General features: G+C 37.6%; 1 protein-coding gene across 1 annotated transcript in view; it reads left to right on the top strand.

The window, feature by feature from the left end:
• Positions 1 to 17,404, top strand: part of KIAA1109 (KIAA1109 ortholog) — a 111,982-nt gene that overhangs the window by 49,587 nt on the left and 44,991 nt on the right. The window contains exons 34-47 of the mRNA XM_009887870.1: positions 1,620 to 1,817; positions 2,478 to 2,689; positions 3,014 to 3,165; positions 4,058 to 4,208; positions 5,344 to 5,496; positions 6,762 to 7,002; positions 8,335 to 8,483; positions 10,362 to 10,581; positions 11,473 to 11,631; positions 12,193 to 12,368; positions 12,915 to 13,090; positions 13,715 to 14,421; positions 15,730 to 15,969; positions 16,394 to 16,487. Of these exons, the coding sequence (XP_009886172.1) occupies positions 1,620 to 1,817; positions 2,478 to 2,689; positions 3,014 to 3,165; positions 4,058 to 4,208; positions 5,344 to 5,496; positions 6,762 to 7,002; positions 8,335 to 8,483; positions 10,362 to 10,581; positions 11,473 to 11,631; positions 12,193 to 12,368; positions 12,915 to 13,090; positions 13,715 to 14,421; positions 15,730 to 15,969; positions 16,394 to 16,487 (3,028 nt within the window). The remainder of the gene's footprint in view (positions 1 to 1,619; positions 1,818 to 2,477; positions 2,690 to 3,013; positions 3,166 to 4,057; positions 4,209 to 5,343; positions 5,497 to 6,761; positions 7,003 to 8,334; positions 8,484 to 10,361; positions 10,582 to 11,472; positions 11,632 to 12,192; positions 12,369 to 12,914; positions 13,091 to 13,714; positions 14,422 to 15,729; positions 15,970 to 16,393; positions 16,488 to 17,404) is intronic.

The raw sequence follows: 17,404 nt of genomic DNA, 5'->3' as shown, positions 1-17,404 counted from the left end.
TGTCACCTGATGTGGGGAATGAGTTATGCTTATTTGCTTTCTTACTACTTTCTAATAATTTCAAGATAAGTATAAGGTGTCTGTTGTACTGGCAGATTCAACATGACAAGCCGTAGATTTTTAACTATAGTGACTACAAAACTGAAAATGAGATCTACTCAGTTGTCTTCCTTCTTGTTTGTGTTAAGGAAATTGCTTCAAGAGGTTATGAATTAAATTCAGCTGCTATAACTCCTGATCCTGGAAAAGCTAACCTGGAAAAGATGACCAAAAGTAGAGGCAGTTTTTGTTAAAACTGATTCAGTTTTGATGGAATCTATACCAGTTAGTGGTGTTTTACTCTGTCCCATAAAGAACAGGAATCTTTAGGACATGAGGAAGTGCTTGATGAAACAAGTATGATAATAAACAGAAAACCAAAAAAAGCCACTGCTGTGCAAAGATGAATGAGCAAAGAGAACTGGAGGAAAACACAAGCGATAAGAGAACATTAAAATGGATAACTCCATTTTTACTTAGTTATGGGTAGAATCTTAGAAGTAGTGTCCTGTGTTAGGTACACTGCAGACATTCAAGAAGGCCGAGTAATTTTTGAATTCTAACCAAGGAAACACGTCATCTTCTATTTAAAAGGTTTGAGAAATGTCTTTCTAGCGATCTTAGCATTTCACGTATACTTCAAAAGTGATTGCAGTTATAAGTTGGAGGCAGGGAGTGAGGATTGGAAGGGATGTAAATTGACTCAGTGTAGTTCTTTTCCTCAGATATTTGACATTTAGCTCTGTCTGTGCGTTGATAGGCAATAGGTATAAAATTATTTAAAATGTTCCTTCAGAAATGTCACTAGAAGAATGGTTTTATATTTAAGCTACATCCTAACATCAAAGAAATGAAAGTGGCATAGTACCTTCCTGTATCAGACAGCAAAGATCATAATGAATTAAAAACTGCTTGAGTCTGTAGTTTCTTTGGAATCAGTGAGACATAGTGCTTACATCCTCCCAACACAGACATAGACATGCTTACACCAAGAAGCAGTCTTTGAATTGAAATTAAAACTTTATTTCTAATACCATTACCAGTATGCTGCTGTTATACCAAATGCATTTCTACGAAAACATATTATCCAAGAGCACTGTCAGTATCACTGTCATTTGTTGCCATTAAACCTTAGGTATTTATTAGGAATGGGGTTTTTTGTAAAGTAATTTCAGGTCAATTGCCAGTTTCAGATAAAAATCTGAAGAGCTTGTTTGTACGCATCCCTTTGGAACCATGATTCTACAAAAGGACAAAGAAGGAAGATGTGTTAGGATTGGGAATGTCTCGAAGCTTTAACTTTGTGTTGCTTGGTCCCTGTTTTTCTGAACTTAAAAATTACCCTGCCCATATTAACATACCAGGAGTAAGGTTTTTAGACTTTATAAACTATGCTGCTTTTTTAGTCTTGCTCATGGTTTGATTTATTTTTTTTCTTTCTTTCTTTCTTCGCACCCCTCATTTGAGGAATGCTAAAGGGGCAGCACTCCTAAAACACTGTAAACTTCAGAGAGCTATTTCAAGATGTAAAGTTTTTTTTCATTTTGTAACAAAGTCAGTAAATATGTTTGTTTTCACAGATATTGGAACTTGTGCAATAACAGCTATTCCTTTTGGGAAATCAAAAGTTCTTTTTACTTTAGAAGAGTTGGATGAGTTTGCTTTTGTCGATGAAACAGATCAACAAGCCGTTCCAGATGTAACTCGAATTGGTCCTAGTCAAGAGAAGTGGGGTTGGATAATGTTCGAGTGTGGAATTGAAAATTTAACTATAAAAGGTAAGGTTTTGTAGGCTTTAGATTATTTTGGTTTATGAAACTATGAATAATTTTGTTGTTTGGTCTTCTAGTTTAGCAATTATGTGATTAGAAATTGCTGAATATAGGCGATATGTCTATCGCAAATAAATTTTATCACACAGTGGATTATACAGTAAAGGCCCTTTTGGTAATACCACTTGTAACAGTATATGAAATAATTCTATATAAATCAGTTTCAGCAGTTTCTGAACTTAAAGTGGAGGTAGAAATTGATGCTTTCACTGATCACTTAAATGACCTTGCAATTGTACCCACAGTGTCTGCGTATAGCACCGGCGTTTTGCTTTGGGAGGGTAAAGCTAGCTTGAAAAAGAAAAAAACAATCGTGTCTATGTATTTTCTGTCATCCAAGTTAATCTTTTCAGGGAATAGCTTAAAAACAGTCTTCCTGTGAGTACTCTTTGTCTACTTGGAACAAACTATCAGAAGCTCTACAACTGTTAAATTGTTGTATAAAAATTACAGTGATAAATTGTTGTGTAAAATCGTAATGCACCTTGTTTAACCAAAATCATATGTATTTCTCCTCTTAAGTGCAGATCTTTTCAATGGGACATAACTTACAGAAGTTTATGCATGGCCAGCATTTACATTCTTGGGATGTATGTGCTTTTACAGGAGGAAGACAATCTGGAGCAGTATTGTATAATACGTTTGGAGTCATGGGTAAATCAAGAGATACAGAGAGAGGTGGATTGCTTGCGTCAAATAACTCTTCAGATTCTCCAACTGGCAGTGGTTATAATACTGATGTGTCTGATGATAACCTTCCTTGTGATAGAATAAGTCCCTCTTCAGATGTTAATGGAAATTCAGTTTCAGATGAGCAGGTATGTACATACTATGTAGAAATTATTGGTATTGGGTTGAGGTTTTTTAAAAGTGATTAACATTTGTAAGAAATTGGCGGTTTAACAGATGTCTCATTGTGCCAACTGAATTTATACTGTCTGCTTGCACACTGAACTGCAAGGTCTCTTGGTATTGTCTTGGCAGAGTTGGTGGACAGCATTAGTTTATTTTTCTTTGACTGTATGCATATGAAACTATTTCTTAGGAACAGTGCACAGTATGGTATATTAGTGCCTTTCAGTGTAATCATTTTGGAAAACAATTTCACTTTTGACTTTTGTTTTTTACTTTCCTTTTTTAAGGATGAAGGGGTTGAATCTGATGATCTGAAAAAAGATATACCCTTGATGCCTCCTCCCCCTGACTCTTGCAGCATGAAGTTAACAATCAAAGAAATTTGGTTTAGTTTTGCAGCCCCTACCAATGTGCGCTCTCCAGCTCATGTATTTTCAAGGTATGATTTTACCTGATTTAAAAGAAAGAAAATGACAGTTCTGCTTTGTTTAATTGCAGTTGTATTTGGTAGAGTCTGAATGTAATTTCAATAATTTTTGAAGCTTCTCTGGAAGTGAAAATTTTAGATTCCACGTGAATCGCATGCTTCAGTTTTCTATTGTTGTCATTTATATGGAAGTGTTGCTAGAAAACTTTTGGTTAGATATGATTAAAAGATGAAAAGAAAGATTTAAGAAACCAAAACAAAACAGCAAAAAAAACTTCCGGTGAGACTAAATACATGAAGGAGAAAGGCAGGGGAGTGTATTTGTTTTAAGTAGGAGAGATACTAGAGAAGAGAACCAGTCGGTGCTTTTGGTGTTCAACCTGATGCTTAACCCATCATCTTACTGCCATTGTGCTATAAAGTTCAAGATAAATCTTTAAGATAGTTTTTCATATTGTGTTTGTAGAACAAGCCAAATATTCCTATCTGTCAGTAGTTTAAGCTCAGTATCGAGCTGTAAATTAGAAAACACTCTCTGTGATTTTCCTGATAGTCTTGCTTCAGCCCTTCGGCAAAAGTCCTTCATGACGTGTTGTGTAACGCTTAATGTGGGATTCGGTCAGTGATGAGAATTTCAACCTGTATGATTTCAGTAGGGAATACAAATGGCAAAAGGAGGGAATAGAGGTAGCAAGAGTGGATGGAATCACCAGTGTGTGAGTGAGTAAAAGAAAACCTGCCTTAGGTCCTTTTTGCCAGTTTTCATTTTCTAGGTAATCAGTCTGTGTTAACATTATTCTGTCATATTCCACCAATTTGAATGTCACCCATAATAGCCTTAGAAAATCTTATTAATTGCCGCTGCTGAACGCGAATACCTAATTCTTTTTCCTTTTCTCAATAGGCAGCTGAACCTCCTGAGTACTGCAACGCCTGCAGTTGGAGCTTGGCTCGTTCCCATTGATCAAGTGAAATCCTCATTAAATAAACTAGAAACTGAAGGAACCCTGCGAATCTGTGCTGTTATGGGTTGCATTATGACAGAAGCTTTAGAGGTAAGTGACCTTTAGAAAATCAATAGGCATATCAGAACAGAGCAGTGTAGTATGTAATACATATTTGGGATTCTGGATATTTTTGCTGACAAACTTACAGCTCCTCTTAAGAGCCTTTGCTTCCAGAATTGCTCTCAAGAACTCACTACCTGTGCTTTCTGTACACAGTCTAAATTTCAGTGGAAAAAAAAATCAGCTGTTATTAGCGAGGAAGTCTTGCTCTTCTTACAGGAGTGCATCTCCAGGTAAAATAATTGGAGAATTCTGCCTTTTGAAAGGGAAGAGTAAGAAATATGGCTGTAGCATCTGGTATATTTTATGAAATATGAAAGCATGTTGAATTATGAAATATTCAGGGTAACTTTTGGGAGAAAATGTGAATTTCTGTGCTCTTGCAGTGTATTGAATCGTTATGTTTATTGCACCCGCTTGTTAGCAGAAGGGAGGATGAACATAATGAGGGTGAAACATTCTAGTGAGAAACACGAAACAGACAAACTTTTTGTTGAAAACTGGGATTGGTAGAGATTTTATGACAAATTGGGTGTTACTGTGATTTAGTAAGGAGCTTGCTTTCTTGTGTGTAGGTGGTTTTCTGCTGCTCGTTTACTTAGCACCATCTAGTGGTAAGGTCTGTGGTGGTACCCGTTGGTGGGATCTGTCTTGCATTGTAAGATTGACAAGCTTAGCGTCAGGCCACTTTGCTGTACTCAAAAATCATCCTTTGCAACACTGTCTTATTGCTGCCTCCTTTCCTATTTGTTTCCCTGCCTTTTTTCTAGCATTAAACCAAATTAGAGTAAGTGCCTGTTTTTTCTATAACTAGGAATAAATAATTTGTTTGGAAATCTCAGCTAGCTGTGCATATCTGTCTATTAGTCCAGAGGTAATTTTACGAAGTGTGGGATTTGAATCCAGCCTTCTGTTTTATTACTTCATGTAAATAAACAAATAAGCATCAACTATCATTTTTCACATACCGCTATTTAAAATAAGGTAGGTATCCATGTGGCACGCCTTTATTGCAGAAGTTCAAAACGGGGTTAGAAGTTTATGATATCATAGGTGAAATCTTGTGTGTGTGTTCTGTTTGCAAGTATGTTCATCTGTGAAAAATTGTTACGTTTTAATCTAGAATAAAAGTGTGCACTTTCCTCTGAGAAGCAAGTACAACAGGCTTACCAAAGTGGCTCGTTTCTTGCAAGAGAACCCTTCCTGTTTACTGTGTAATATATTGCACCATTACCTTCATCAAGCAAATTACTCCATTATTGAGGATGCCACCATGGTGAGTTACCCTGTAAAAATGGAAATAACTCGGTGTGTTAGTTTCAAATGTACCAATTCTAATGCCTTAAATTGGGTAACAGTTTAAGGTAACTTAACAAACAAGAAAATATAACCCAAACTTGTATATATCTTTAAATTGAGAAGTAGATATGGCTTCTCTTGTTTCATTTTCTTTCAGATCTGCTGGTTTTGTTGTGGCCTGTGTATATGCATAAATTTCATTGGGCTGCTTTATTATTAAATACATGAGAAATCGTAAACCAAAAAGGCATGTCTTTAAAATTGTTAAGGACCTTTTTATCAGAGTTCATTTTCTTAAAGACAACAACAAAGTAGTAAATCTTAAAGATAACAACAAAGTAGTAAACAATTGCATCTGTAGTTTTAAAATTTAATAACTCTCAATTATTAAGGCAAGCGCATGCACTGATTAGCTTATTCCAAATTCTGTCCTTCAGAACTAGTTTTCACATCTTTTAGAAATACTTAGATAATGCAGACAGTTTAAGAAAAGAGCTAGAATTGAGAAAGTTCAAGGCTTAAGAATTTTCTTGGTGGGTTTAGAATGTGAATGACTGGATTGTAGTGGTAAATAATTGTTTGAGCAAACATATTAGGCATAAGGAGGAGTGTTTGTTCCTCATTTTGTGTCATTTTCATAATCCAATTCCACAGCTGTCAGATTTAAATATTGCATTTTCCAACATATTCTGCTGAGAGCCCAGTGATCAGAAGTAGTACAATTTGTGGCAAAAATAGCACTGTTTGATTTGTGGTCAAAATAAGAAGGTGTGTTTTTTTTTTTTCCTTCAGCACAATTCAGTGATGTAATCAAAATAATCCCTATTTTTTGCCCCAAATTTATGTTTTTAAAATATTGTTTACCAACAGTGGAAAAAAACTCATCTTTTTAATTTCAGTTCTGCTTCTGCAGTCAGTCTGGTGCTGTTGTGAATTTTAGTCCATAGTTCACAGCTTTATAATTACTTAAGTACGTTTAGTTTCATGTTTAACAAAGCTGTTTCCTGTTGTTTATTTTTGGCCCCCTGGGCTAGATCCTCAGGTCATGTAGATGAATGCGAAACTGTAATTTTTATCTGTTAGCAGTATGGCTTCTTATATCTGAATGGCCGTTGTGTGATGCCAGCGTGTTTCTGTCCATAAGCCTCTTGAGCTCAAAGATTAAAGCAAGTTCTCTTTTGTTTCCCCAGTTTATTTTAACATGCTGTGATATGCATCTTTAATTATTTATTTTTTTTTAAGAGTGATGGCCTTCCCGCCTTAGTAACGTTAAAGAAAGGTCTAGTTGCCCTGGCAAGGCAGTGGATGAAGTTCATTGTGGTGACCCCAGCCTTTAAAGGCGTCAGCCTGCACAGACCAGCTCAGCCAGTGAAACTGCAGACAAATGCCTGCCACGAGCATGAGGATGGACTTGGATTAGACAACGGAGGGGGTCTCCAGAGTGACACCAGTGCAGACGGAGCAGAGTTTGAATTTGATGCAGGTATTTTTGTGTACTTCTCTCTCCATAAAGCTTCATAGGGACAAGTAGCTCCTCTCAGAGCTTGTTGTATTCTTTTTCTAGAATCATCAAGCTTCTTTTTTAGAATCATCTTTGTTTTGAAGCTGCTGCTGGCAATTATAATTATAGTATTATTATTACCTGTTTGGGGAGAAACAAAACAGGAGACTTCTCTTTCCTCACATGCTTTGTCTTATTTTTTTACTGCACAAAATACATCAACTTAATTGTTTGCTAGCTTGGAATTATGATTTTGTTGTGCAGCTTTTGACCTTATTTAAGAATTGTAACATGCTATTCTATGAACTCTCCCACGAATAGCTTCAAACCTACCTTATTTGTTATTGTTTGTTGAAAACATTTTTTTCCCTTTGTTTTTACTACTTTGTATGTGGTAGATTTCTGTTGTCAGCTTACACATTGCCAATTTAACATAAGCTACTGATTTAGCTTTGTACTTGATATACAGCTGACTTAAGAACCACAGAAAGGAAGGGCATAAATAAATACATGTTGTTGGAGCGCTCTTTTTTTGCTGTCTGGAATTGACTTAGTTACTTTGTGTTTGTAGCATCTATTTACAGTGCTGCTTTTCTCAGGAATACAATGTGTATGTTATTTTTCTCAAATAACAGTTACATAACATCGAGGAAAACATAATTTAAAAAATCAGGAGAAGAATCTGCTTTTGATTAAAAGCCAAGCAGCAGTTATCAGCTTAAAGAGCACAAAACCCAAAGATGTTTGTGTGTGAAACTTGTATGTAATTGTCGGTATGATGGAAATTTTTGCCCCCTCCTCTAAAATACCTGCTTTGGTTGAGCAGAAACAGACTATTACAAACAGTGAAGTATTTTAATTTTCTTCCCCCTGTGTATATTACTCTGTTTTTCACCAAGAATTTTGGAAGTGCAAGTTTTGCTGCCTACATTTGCCTACATTTACTTATAGAATTCGTGCAAATGTAGGCATCTTGATTCAAAAAATGATCATCCATACCAGAGTCAGCAAAAGAAGGTGAAATTTGGCAACTTTCTTTTGTGTCTGTAGCACAGAGAAACAGTTGTATGACATTAGAAAGACAAAAAGATTTTTTTTTTTTTTTACTTGGATTATTAACCAAAATCCAGTAGGGCCATGTCTGAGGTTTTCTTACTCATCTTAAAATTCCCTTTAATTCCTTAGGCAGCTGTGTGTGGGTATGTGTCAGAATGTAGAAGTTCATGACCGCTTGTAAATAAAATGGACCTAATAATAGATAATCTTGTTTCCCTATATATATAAAAATGAGACAAATGATTTGCTTGGTTCCAGCTACTGTCAGTGAGCATACAATGCTGTTAGAAGGAACAGCTAATCGCCCCCCACCTGCTGGTGGCTCTTCTGGGCCTGTAACTGGTGCTGAGATCATGAGGAAATTATCCAAGACTCACACTCACAGTGATTCTGTTCTGAAAATAAAGGTAAGTTTCTAGTGTCATGCACAAGGGGAGAGTGGTTTGTAGCTGCCCTGTGTAGAAGCAATTCTGTAGGCTGCAGATGAATAAATACATGTATGAAAAGTAACTAACTATAACTGTAACACATGGAAGGTATGCTCCTTTTCTTATAAAAGTGATGCTCAATCAGTTGGCCTATATCTTCCGTCTATTCTTTGTTGTTTTTCTTGCCATTTAACTTCAGAGAGATGCTTAAAAACAACATATCTGTGCACCATTTAAGGATGTGCATTGATTTTTATTACTTTTCATCCTTTTATGGAAGCAGCAATGAGGATTTAACTATCATTATACAAAATCTAAGACTGACAAAGCTCTCCGATAACTTGTGGTAAAATTAGTGTGGGATTTTTTTATTCCACAAGCTGTTCATAAAACTGCAAGATTTAATTTTTATCTCTACTTCCTGAACAAAAAGAGTCTGTGAACGATTTTGGGGTTTGGGGGTGGTTGTTTTTGTTTTGTTTGGTTTATTTTAAGTAGTTTGTTGTCTTTTGTATGTATGTTAGGTGGCTTGGTGGCTTGTATCGATTCCTTTTTAGCTGTGGGTTTTCACAAAATGATTGAGATTGAAAGGGACCTCTGTAGGTCATTTTGTCCAATGCCCCTGCTCAAGCCGTTTGCCCAGGGTTATGTCCAGATGGCTTTTGAACATCTCCAAGCATGGAGACTCCATAATCTGTGCCAGTGCTCAGTCACCCTCACAATAAACAAGTGTTTCCTGATGTTCAGGAGGAAACTCCTATGATTCAGTTTGTGTCCATTGCCTCTGGTCCTGTCACTGGGCACCACTGGGAAGCACCTGGTTCCATTGTCTTTGCAACCTCCCTTCAGTTATTTACATACATTAATAAGATTCCCCCTGAGCCTTCCCTTCCTTAGGCTGAACAGTCCCAGCTCTCTCAACCTTTCCTCATATGAAAGATGCTCCAGTCCCTTAATCATCTTAATGGCCCTTTGTTGGACTCTCTCCAGTATTTCTCTCTTGTACTGGAAGTCCATAACTGGACACAGTGCTCCAGGTATGGCTTCACCAGTGCTGAACAGGGGGATAAGGAACACTTCCCTCAACTTGTGGGCAACTTACTGCCTAATGCAGCCCAGGCTGGACAGCCCAGCGAGGACACATTCAACTTGGTGTCCACCAGGACCCCCAGGTCCTCTTCTGCAAAGCTGTGGTCCGCCTTGTCAGACCCCAGCATGGACCAGTGCATTTGTCCCCTCTAGGAGATAGTCGCCCACTACTATCACTTACTGCTCCTTCCTGGTGGTCTTGCATGGGTACGTGGCCCAGATGCTTTGCTTGAAAGCCCATCTGGCTCTTCTTCGCTTTTGAGGGCAGAGAACCTGTTTTATGGGTTCTCTCTCTATAAGCCTTTAGGTGGAGCAAGAGCCGCCTTTTTGGTGATGGAAGTCACCAGCTGCCGTTCGTCACCTTCCCCAGAACCTGCACTTACTGTTATACTGGGGATGGAAGGGATTTGGTCTTCAGGTGAAGAACAAATACAAATTAGGCTTTTATTCGGTTGTACACACTGTTTCTTCTGCAAACTTGCTTTAGGTGAATTCTACACATCTGCAGTTCCATTTGTTACTTATTTGGCTTTTTAAACTGTTTTTACACATAAAATTATTTTAATATGTGAGAAGTCAATAGCACCTTTATGCACAATACCCGTATTGGGGTATAACCTGCCCCAGATGAATTGCTGCTTTTCCAAAAGTTTTCAGCAATGGGAATTTTGTACTTATTGTCTTCCTATCTCATATTTAGACCAAATGTCGCTTCCTTTTTGCAGTTTACACAGTACTTTAATGAAGTTGCTTTGTTTTCTCCACAAGGGTATACATCCGTATCATTCCTTAAGTTACACTAGTGGAGATACAGCTACAGATTCACCAGTGCATGTTGGCCGTTCTGGGATGGGAGTCAAAGAAAGTCCAAGAAAAGAGAGTCTGCTCAGCTATCTGACTGGGAGTTTTCCTAGCCTGCATAATCTCTTGGAAGGGACTCCTCAAAGAAGTACAACTGCAGTTAAAAGTAGTTCTTTAACAAGAACAGGTATGACGTAGCGTAAGTAAGCTAAAGGGAGGGGAAGGGAGGATTGATTTTATTTTAATAATTTAGAAAAGGTACTATATTTTCACGATGAGTTATCGTTTCTGTTTAAGATCCCATCTCCCAAATAAGAATCATGGTTTTTAGTAGTAGTTCATAGAAATTGCTGCACCATACCATTTCCTAGAAGCAAACAGTGAGTACAGCAGGTTGGGAAAACAAACATCAACTAATAAAATAAACAAAATATTTTCCTTTTGCTTAACCATACTACTTAGGGTGTAATACATTCTTACTTAAGTGAGTCCTTTTGAATGAATAAGGAAATGAAGTGATCATTCTGTATTTGTAATTTTTTTCTTAACCTTGTAAGTAGCTCGAAAAGTGGACTAAAACTAATGTTCCAATAACTTAGTTTTTGTATAATAATTTGCAGATTTTTCGTAATGGTCTTTTGAAGAAATGGGTTTTGTAGGGGTTTGAAATATGTACACTGAAATTTATGTTCTGCATTATTGTTCAGAGTACATTGTTATAGAAAGAAAAACAGACAAGCTTGATACTGCACTTTGTCTAAAACCTTTCTCCTTTGCTGTCAGGGAATGAAATATTATTCAGAAAAAAAGGTATTTTGGTTTCTCAATTACTTCTTTCTTCTAATTAGTGGTAGAGATGAACAAATGCAAAGACACTTGTAGTGCAACATCCATTAGTGTCATAGTAGGTTCTGTGGTAGTACCTGTAGTCTGCTTGACATATAATTTACTGGAATAAACCTTGAGGATTAGTCTTATTTTTATAGTAAATAGGTATTGTCAGTAAACTTATGCTGCCGCCTTGTTTTTATCTGACTTTGATACAAAGAAAGCTAAAGCTTCTGATTTATCTGTATAGGAAATACTGTGGCCACAGACATGTTGTCTGAACACCCTTTGCTGTCTGAACCATCTTCTGTGAGTTTCTATAACTGGATGTCCAATGCTGTAGGCAACAGAGGAAGTGTTGTACAAGAAAGTCCGGCCACCAAATCTGGCCACAATAGTCTTCCAACAGGTATTGTTAATTACAGCTGAATTCAAGAGATTATTCTGTGTTGGCTGTTCCCGTGTTTACCGCATTCTTTCTGAAAGTAATTGAGTAAGTGACTTAAGTTCAGCAGATGTAAACACTACTTGTGGGACTTCTCAGCAAACTGGAAAGTGAACAAAAGTGATTTAAGCGAAACTGTTGTTTTCATTTCCCTCACCCTGCCTCCAAAAATTTAGCTTTTTCTTATATTTGGAACTGTGAATGTAGCTTCCAGAACTATGTATAGCTGCAAAAACCTAAGCCATAAAATCATCCTTAGTTGCAGAGTTCCTTGGATTTTGCTAGTTACTTTTAATCGAATTTGCATGTGCTGTTTTTGTAATGAAGATATGAGTTGGACTATCTCTGTTTCAGCAATGTCAGACTCTTTCTTTATCCTGAATGCCGCTTTTGTGAAGTTATAGACCTGACTAGGGCTCTGACCATCTATATGTATGACATGTGTTTCTGTATAATTAATCTCGCTGAATTAACAGTGTTAAAATTTGCTGTGGTGTTAGTGTTCCATGGGTATTTATTTTTCAGGTGTGGCACCCAATCTTCCTACAATACCCTCTGCTTCAGACTTCAACACCGTTTTGTCTAGTGACCAGAACACCTTGGATGGCACACACTCGCAGCACAGCACCAGCCAGGATGACATTGCAGGTGTAGAAGAGGGTAACCAGGGGTTTCCTGCTGTCCAGCTAGCAGATGCACAGGTAGGGGTGGTTTGCTGATGTATTTTGTAGTTCGGTAGGGAAAAATTAGTTATTACTTTAAAAAAAGAAAAAAAGTCATCATCTTACAACAATGAAAACGTTACCCTGTTTTTGCATATGTTACTTATGTATTCCTATGCAAAGATGAAAGGCTCGGGAAACCTCTGATGTGTCCCGTGACAAACTTTATGAACGGTGATTAATGGAGTATTGTTTTATAACTTCAAAGGGCATATTGGAGCATTTATGAGAGTAGCCTAGTTCTCCAGCATACTTTTTACTGGGGGAAAACGTGCAGAAACCTTGCTCCCATAGCAAAGCATTCAGTGCTAGCGTGCTGTGCAGTCAATCTTTTTACTCAAAAAGTCCATAAAGTGTCTGCTTTTTACCCCCTTCTTTTCTGTTTTACAACACTGTCAATAAAACTTTAAAATGTTCTATATTATGTAGCTGACATTGTAAATATTGTAGATCAACAAATGATGGAGCAAGAATAAAGGAATAGTCTAGACAACAAGAAGTAAATCGGTGGGGTTTGTTTTGTAGGTTGTTTTCAAACCTCTCCTAAGTTACACGGGAATTCAGTCTCAGGATGCAATGCCGCTCTGCTACAGAATGTACTTCGGGGAGTACCTTTCGTTCTCAGGAACTTTGGACTGTCTAAGAGCAGATATTGTTGATTCAGATACAGCAAAGGAAAGAAAAAGCAAACGAGCACGAAGGTATGTTCTGAGGTATTTGAAAATATGTATAGTGGTTAAAGAACAGAAATCGGGTTTTTCATGTGAAGACATAGAATTCCAGTGCACTTCCACATAGAATAAGGAACAGACCTTTATTCTTTTAATCTTATCTGTTTGCTCTTCCTGTTACAATATTTATTTTTTTTTTAGTCTTACTGTGGAATGGTTTAGAAACTTTAAGTATTTAAGCCTCAACTACTTTTGAAAACTGGAGATTGGGGAAGGGAGAGCTGGTGGGAATAATAGTGGGGGAAATTTGAGAGACTCCTGAATGCCGATTTGTAATTAATCCTGTAAATGAGGTCGTCACTTTTGCTGTAAACGCTGAATCTGCCCCCTGCCAGTTTTGAGCAAAGCTTTAGGTTCTGATGGTGATATTGCATGCCAAGTTAGGTTAACCTGGAACTGAATGATTACTGTGTTAGTAACATGCACTATGAAAGCATAAAAGTTCATTGATGGTGTTTAGAACCATGGTAAGAAGATGATATCCTAAGGGAAATAAAAGGTTGGATTCAGTAAATAAGATGTACCACTGTGTAAAAAGTATCTGACTCCCGTAAAAAGAAACAAAGTAGTAACTTGTACCTTTTCTTTCCTTAGGCAAGGAGCTGTCAATCTTCCTCCTCTTGAATTCAAACCAGCTTTGATGTTAGAAACTTTCAGTATTAGTGCTGTTGTAATGGAGAAATCCATATGCACACCTCATAACTCCACCAACGCCCTTTCTTTTCATGACTTGAATAAACGCTACTATAATACTTTTCACTGTAATTTTACAATTTCTTGCCAGTCCATAAGCCAGCACGTAGATATGGCACTGGTTCGTCTCATCCATCAGTTCAGCACAATGATTGATGATATCAAAGCCACACAGACGGACATCAAGCTTAGCAGGTACACAGCTGGATCAGCCTCTCCCACACCTACTTTTAAAACCCGCAAACACAGAGACTTCCGCTCTTCTGATTTCAGCCGAAGCTCTCGAGGAAGTCTTAATGGTGGTAACAGGGTGAACAATACCAAGAACAAACGAACAAACAATGAGAACAATAAAAAAGAGTCTCGAAACAAGAATTCATTGGGGAGGTCAGAAAGAAGAACTTCTAAAGTGTCCAGGAAAGGTTCAAAAGATGTAGTTGACCACATGACTATTCATATGGATGACTCCGACTCCATTACCGTGTCAGAACAGAGCGAACCCTCTGCTGAGTGCTGGCAAAATATGTATAAACTCTTGAACTTCTATTCACTCATTTCTGATCCAACCGGGATTTTAGAAAAGTCTTCTGAAACTTTCGGGCCAACAGGTAAGCTAGTTCATGAATCCAAATAATCGAGTGTGTGTGCTTTTGCTCAACTGTATTCTTCTGAAGCGTGATCATAGGCAGTTTTTGAAAGTTGCCCACCCTATCTAACTTGTATCGGAGGGGCAAGTGGTGAGGATGCGGGGGAGCTTGTAATTAGTTCACCAAGATGGTGTGTAAAATAAAAAAAAGAATATTTTCCTGGCTTTCTAGTATGCTTTGATTCTTTCAGTCCTACACTCAGTCAAATATGCTTTAATTGATTGGTTTTAAATTCAGTCCCTTGATACTCTTGTACAGCTCTGTTAACCTGGATTTGCAGTGGGTGTGGGGCTGTGTTAACTGTTCTGGTTAATTGTGTACGGAGTGGGTTGAGTTTGTTCCTAGGTGCTATTTTATTTTCAAGTGGCTAATGGAAACGCTGTATATCGTCGTTCAGTGAAAATATGTAAGTGCACACATAAGCAATCCTGAGGGAGATTATTTCTGCCCTGGGGATGACTGAATCGGGGGGAAAAAAAAAAGTTTGAGAGAAGAAAAGGTGAAATACTGCTTTTGGTCAAGTCCGGCAAAGGTTACGGGTGCTGGGCCATAATTTCACCCACAGCTCTGAGATCTGGGTGCTCATTGCTCTCTATTTCCAATGTATTTGAGCACAGCAGAGTAAATTTGAGAGCTGACTTAGGATCGTACTTTTTGTTGGTGAACTTAGGTTGCTGTAAATATGCAGGGGATGGTATAGTTAGTAGTTAGGCATATTTTCTTTGGACTTCTTTTAACTAAAGAATGAAAAACTGAGAAAGTGTCAAATGAGAGCTTCTGTTAAACAGGGCAGTATCTTTCACGCGCAGGGTATCATATCCGCAGCTATGATATCTGCACAAAATGTAAATTTTCTTCCATTGTTTTTGTGCTCTGACTGTTGAAGAGGAAAACTTGCTCATCCAAAACTGAATTATAAGAACCTTTGGCTGTGAAATGATCAAAAAAGAAACAGGACAATTGGAAACTGTCAGAGCATTTTTATTGTATAACAATAAAATTGCATAAATATGAATATTTATATAGTGTACATGAGAATATCGATGAATAATAATGAAATCGCATCACTCGTTATTGTCCCCATTGTGTCTTGGATTTGGTTCAGTTGCAATGTTATTAGAGTGGAATAAGCAAGGCACAGATAATTTGCCCAAAGAGTTTGCTTGATGTCGACGATAGGTGATTCTTGGTTTGAAATACAAGTATAAATCAGGCATGCCAAGGATTTCTTGTAAAGTATCCTTAAATAACTCCTTTGTATTGTTGTAGGCGTTCGAAGCCCAACCGAGCCTGCTTGTAGGGTGGTGTTTGAGAATGAACAGGATAATGGCAGAGACACGCAGAGGAAGCGCAGCCTGGTGACTTCGGAGCCGCAGCATGTGACTCTCATAGTCTTCGGAATAGGCATGGTGAACCGAACCCACCTGGAGGCAGACATTGGCGGTCTAACGATGGAATCTGAGCTGAAGAGAATCCATGGCAGTTTCACCCTGAAAGAAAAAATGAAAGGTGGGGTAAGCTAAAATGTACTCTGGAGTTAAGTTCAGTGGCAGCTTTACACGTTTATGGGTGTGTGCAATGGGTATGTATGTGCGTGTATAATATGTTTTGTTTGTAAAAAGATGGACATTATGTCTGTGAGCGGATAGTATAATAACATTCAACAAGTTCTTTTAAAAACTATTGCTAGGATGTTGAAGGATGCAAGATTTTCAGAAAACTCCACAAAGGAAATTCTTTTCCAAGATAGTCAGTCCTTCATTTTCAAAAGCTTTCTTCTTGTCACAGCTTAAATTTTACATTCCTTAATGTGACTACTAAAACTGGAATTTTTCAATTATGTTCCTGCTACTGTAATTTTGAAAGCAGTAAGCATACCTGGAAGTAACACTGAATGAAATAGCATTAAGCATCTTTTTTTTTTTTCTTAAAGATGTACTACATCAAAAGATGACCGAGACATGTGCCACTGCTCACATAGGAGGTGTCAATATCGTCCTGCTGGAGGGAATTACCCCAAATATTCAGTAAGTGTGAAGTCTGACAACTTAAAATTGTGCAAGTGCCTAGAAGTGGTATCAGTTGTGACAGTAAAGGTCTGTAGCTTAATATGGAGAAAGCATGGATGACGTGTATTTAGGTAGAACCCATGAAGTCGTAAAGTTTGGTGGCAACCATGCAGCTGATGCAGAAATGGGCTTGAGTTTGACTTGTGAAGTTAATTGCACGTGTCCGTTAACAGGAGGCTTTTCTATGAAAGGCATATCTGAGTAAGCTCAGAATGAATACAGCGAACATGTTCAGTTTTCAGTCTAGGGCACCCAGTTGCACCAGTCTTAGACATAGTTACATGAATATGAATACTCCTGCTCCTTTCTATTTCTAGTAAAAGATACTAGTAAGTTCAGAACTGATCGTAAGATCACAGTGTAAAGGGGTAAGTGACCTGGCTGAAAAATCCTTGGTGACAGATCCTCTTGTAAAAAGAAAGAAATTAGATTTCATGTGATCAGAACTTTCTGCACTGATTTTATTCCATGTGGTGTACACATAGGAACTTTATCACATCATGTGTATTGTTTCTCGTATGCTTCTAGTCGCTTTTTGAAGCTTATCGTTTCCACTAAACTGTACAAGATTTTTAGGGAGTATTTAACCTACTGACACTGATTATTCCCATTTAAGATCTGTATTGTTTCTTTAATGTATATCTTTTTGACCTCCCATGATGCATGATACTTTGTGTTATTTGTACAGTTTTAATATCCATTCTTTGCCCTTTATATAATTGACACAACTTGTCAGGGGTGGGGGGAGAATCAATTTTTGTGCATGAACATCTTGAATGACTTGCTCAGCATCCACATTGGTTTGTTGGGTTTTTTTTGCTGGGTTCACAAACTCAAAAAGGGCACGCGTTATTTTTCTTTGTCTCTAGCTGAAC

Source organism: Charadrius vociferus, unplaced genomic scaffold, assembly GCF_000708025.1.
Source record: "Charadrius vociferus isolate BGI_N301 unplaced genomic scaffold, ASM70802v2 scaffold806, whole genome shotgun sequence".
NCBI lineage: Eukaryota > Metazoa > Chordata > Aves > Charadriiformes > Charadriidae > Charadrius > Charadrius vociferus.
The sequence above is the reverse complement of the archived record's forward strand: the minus strand, read 5'-3'. Positions and strand labels throughout refer to the sequence as shown.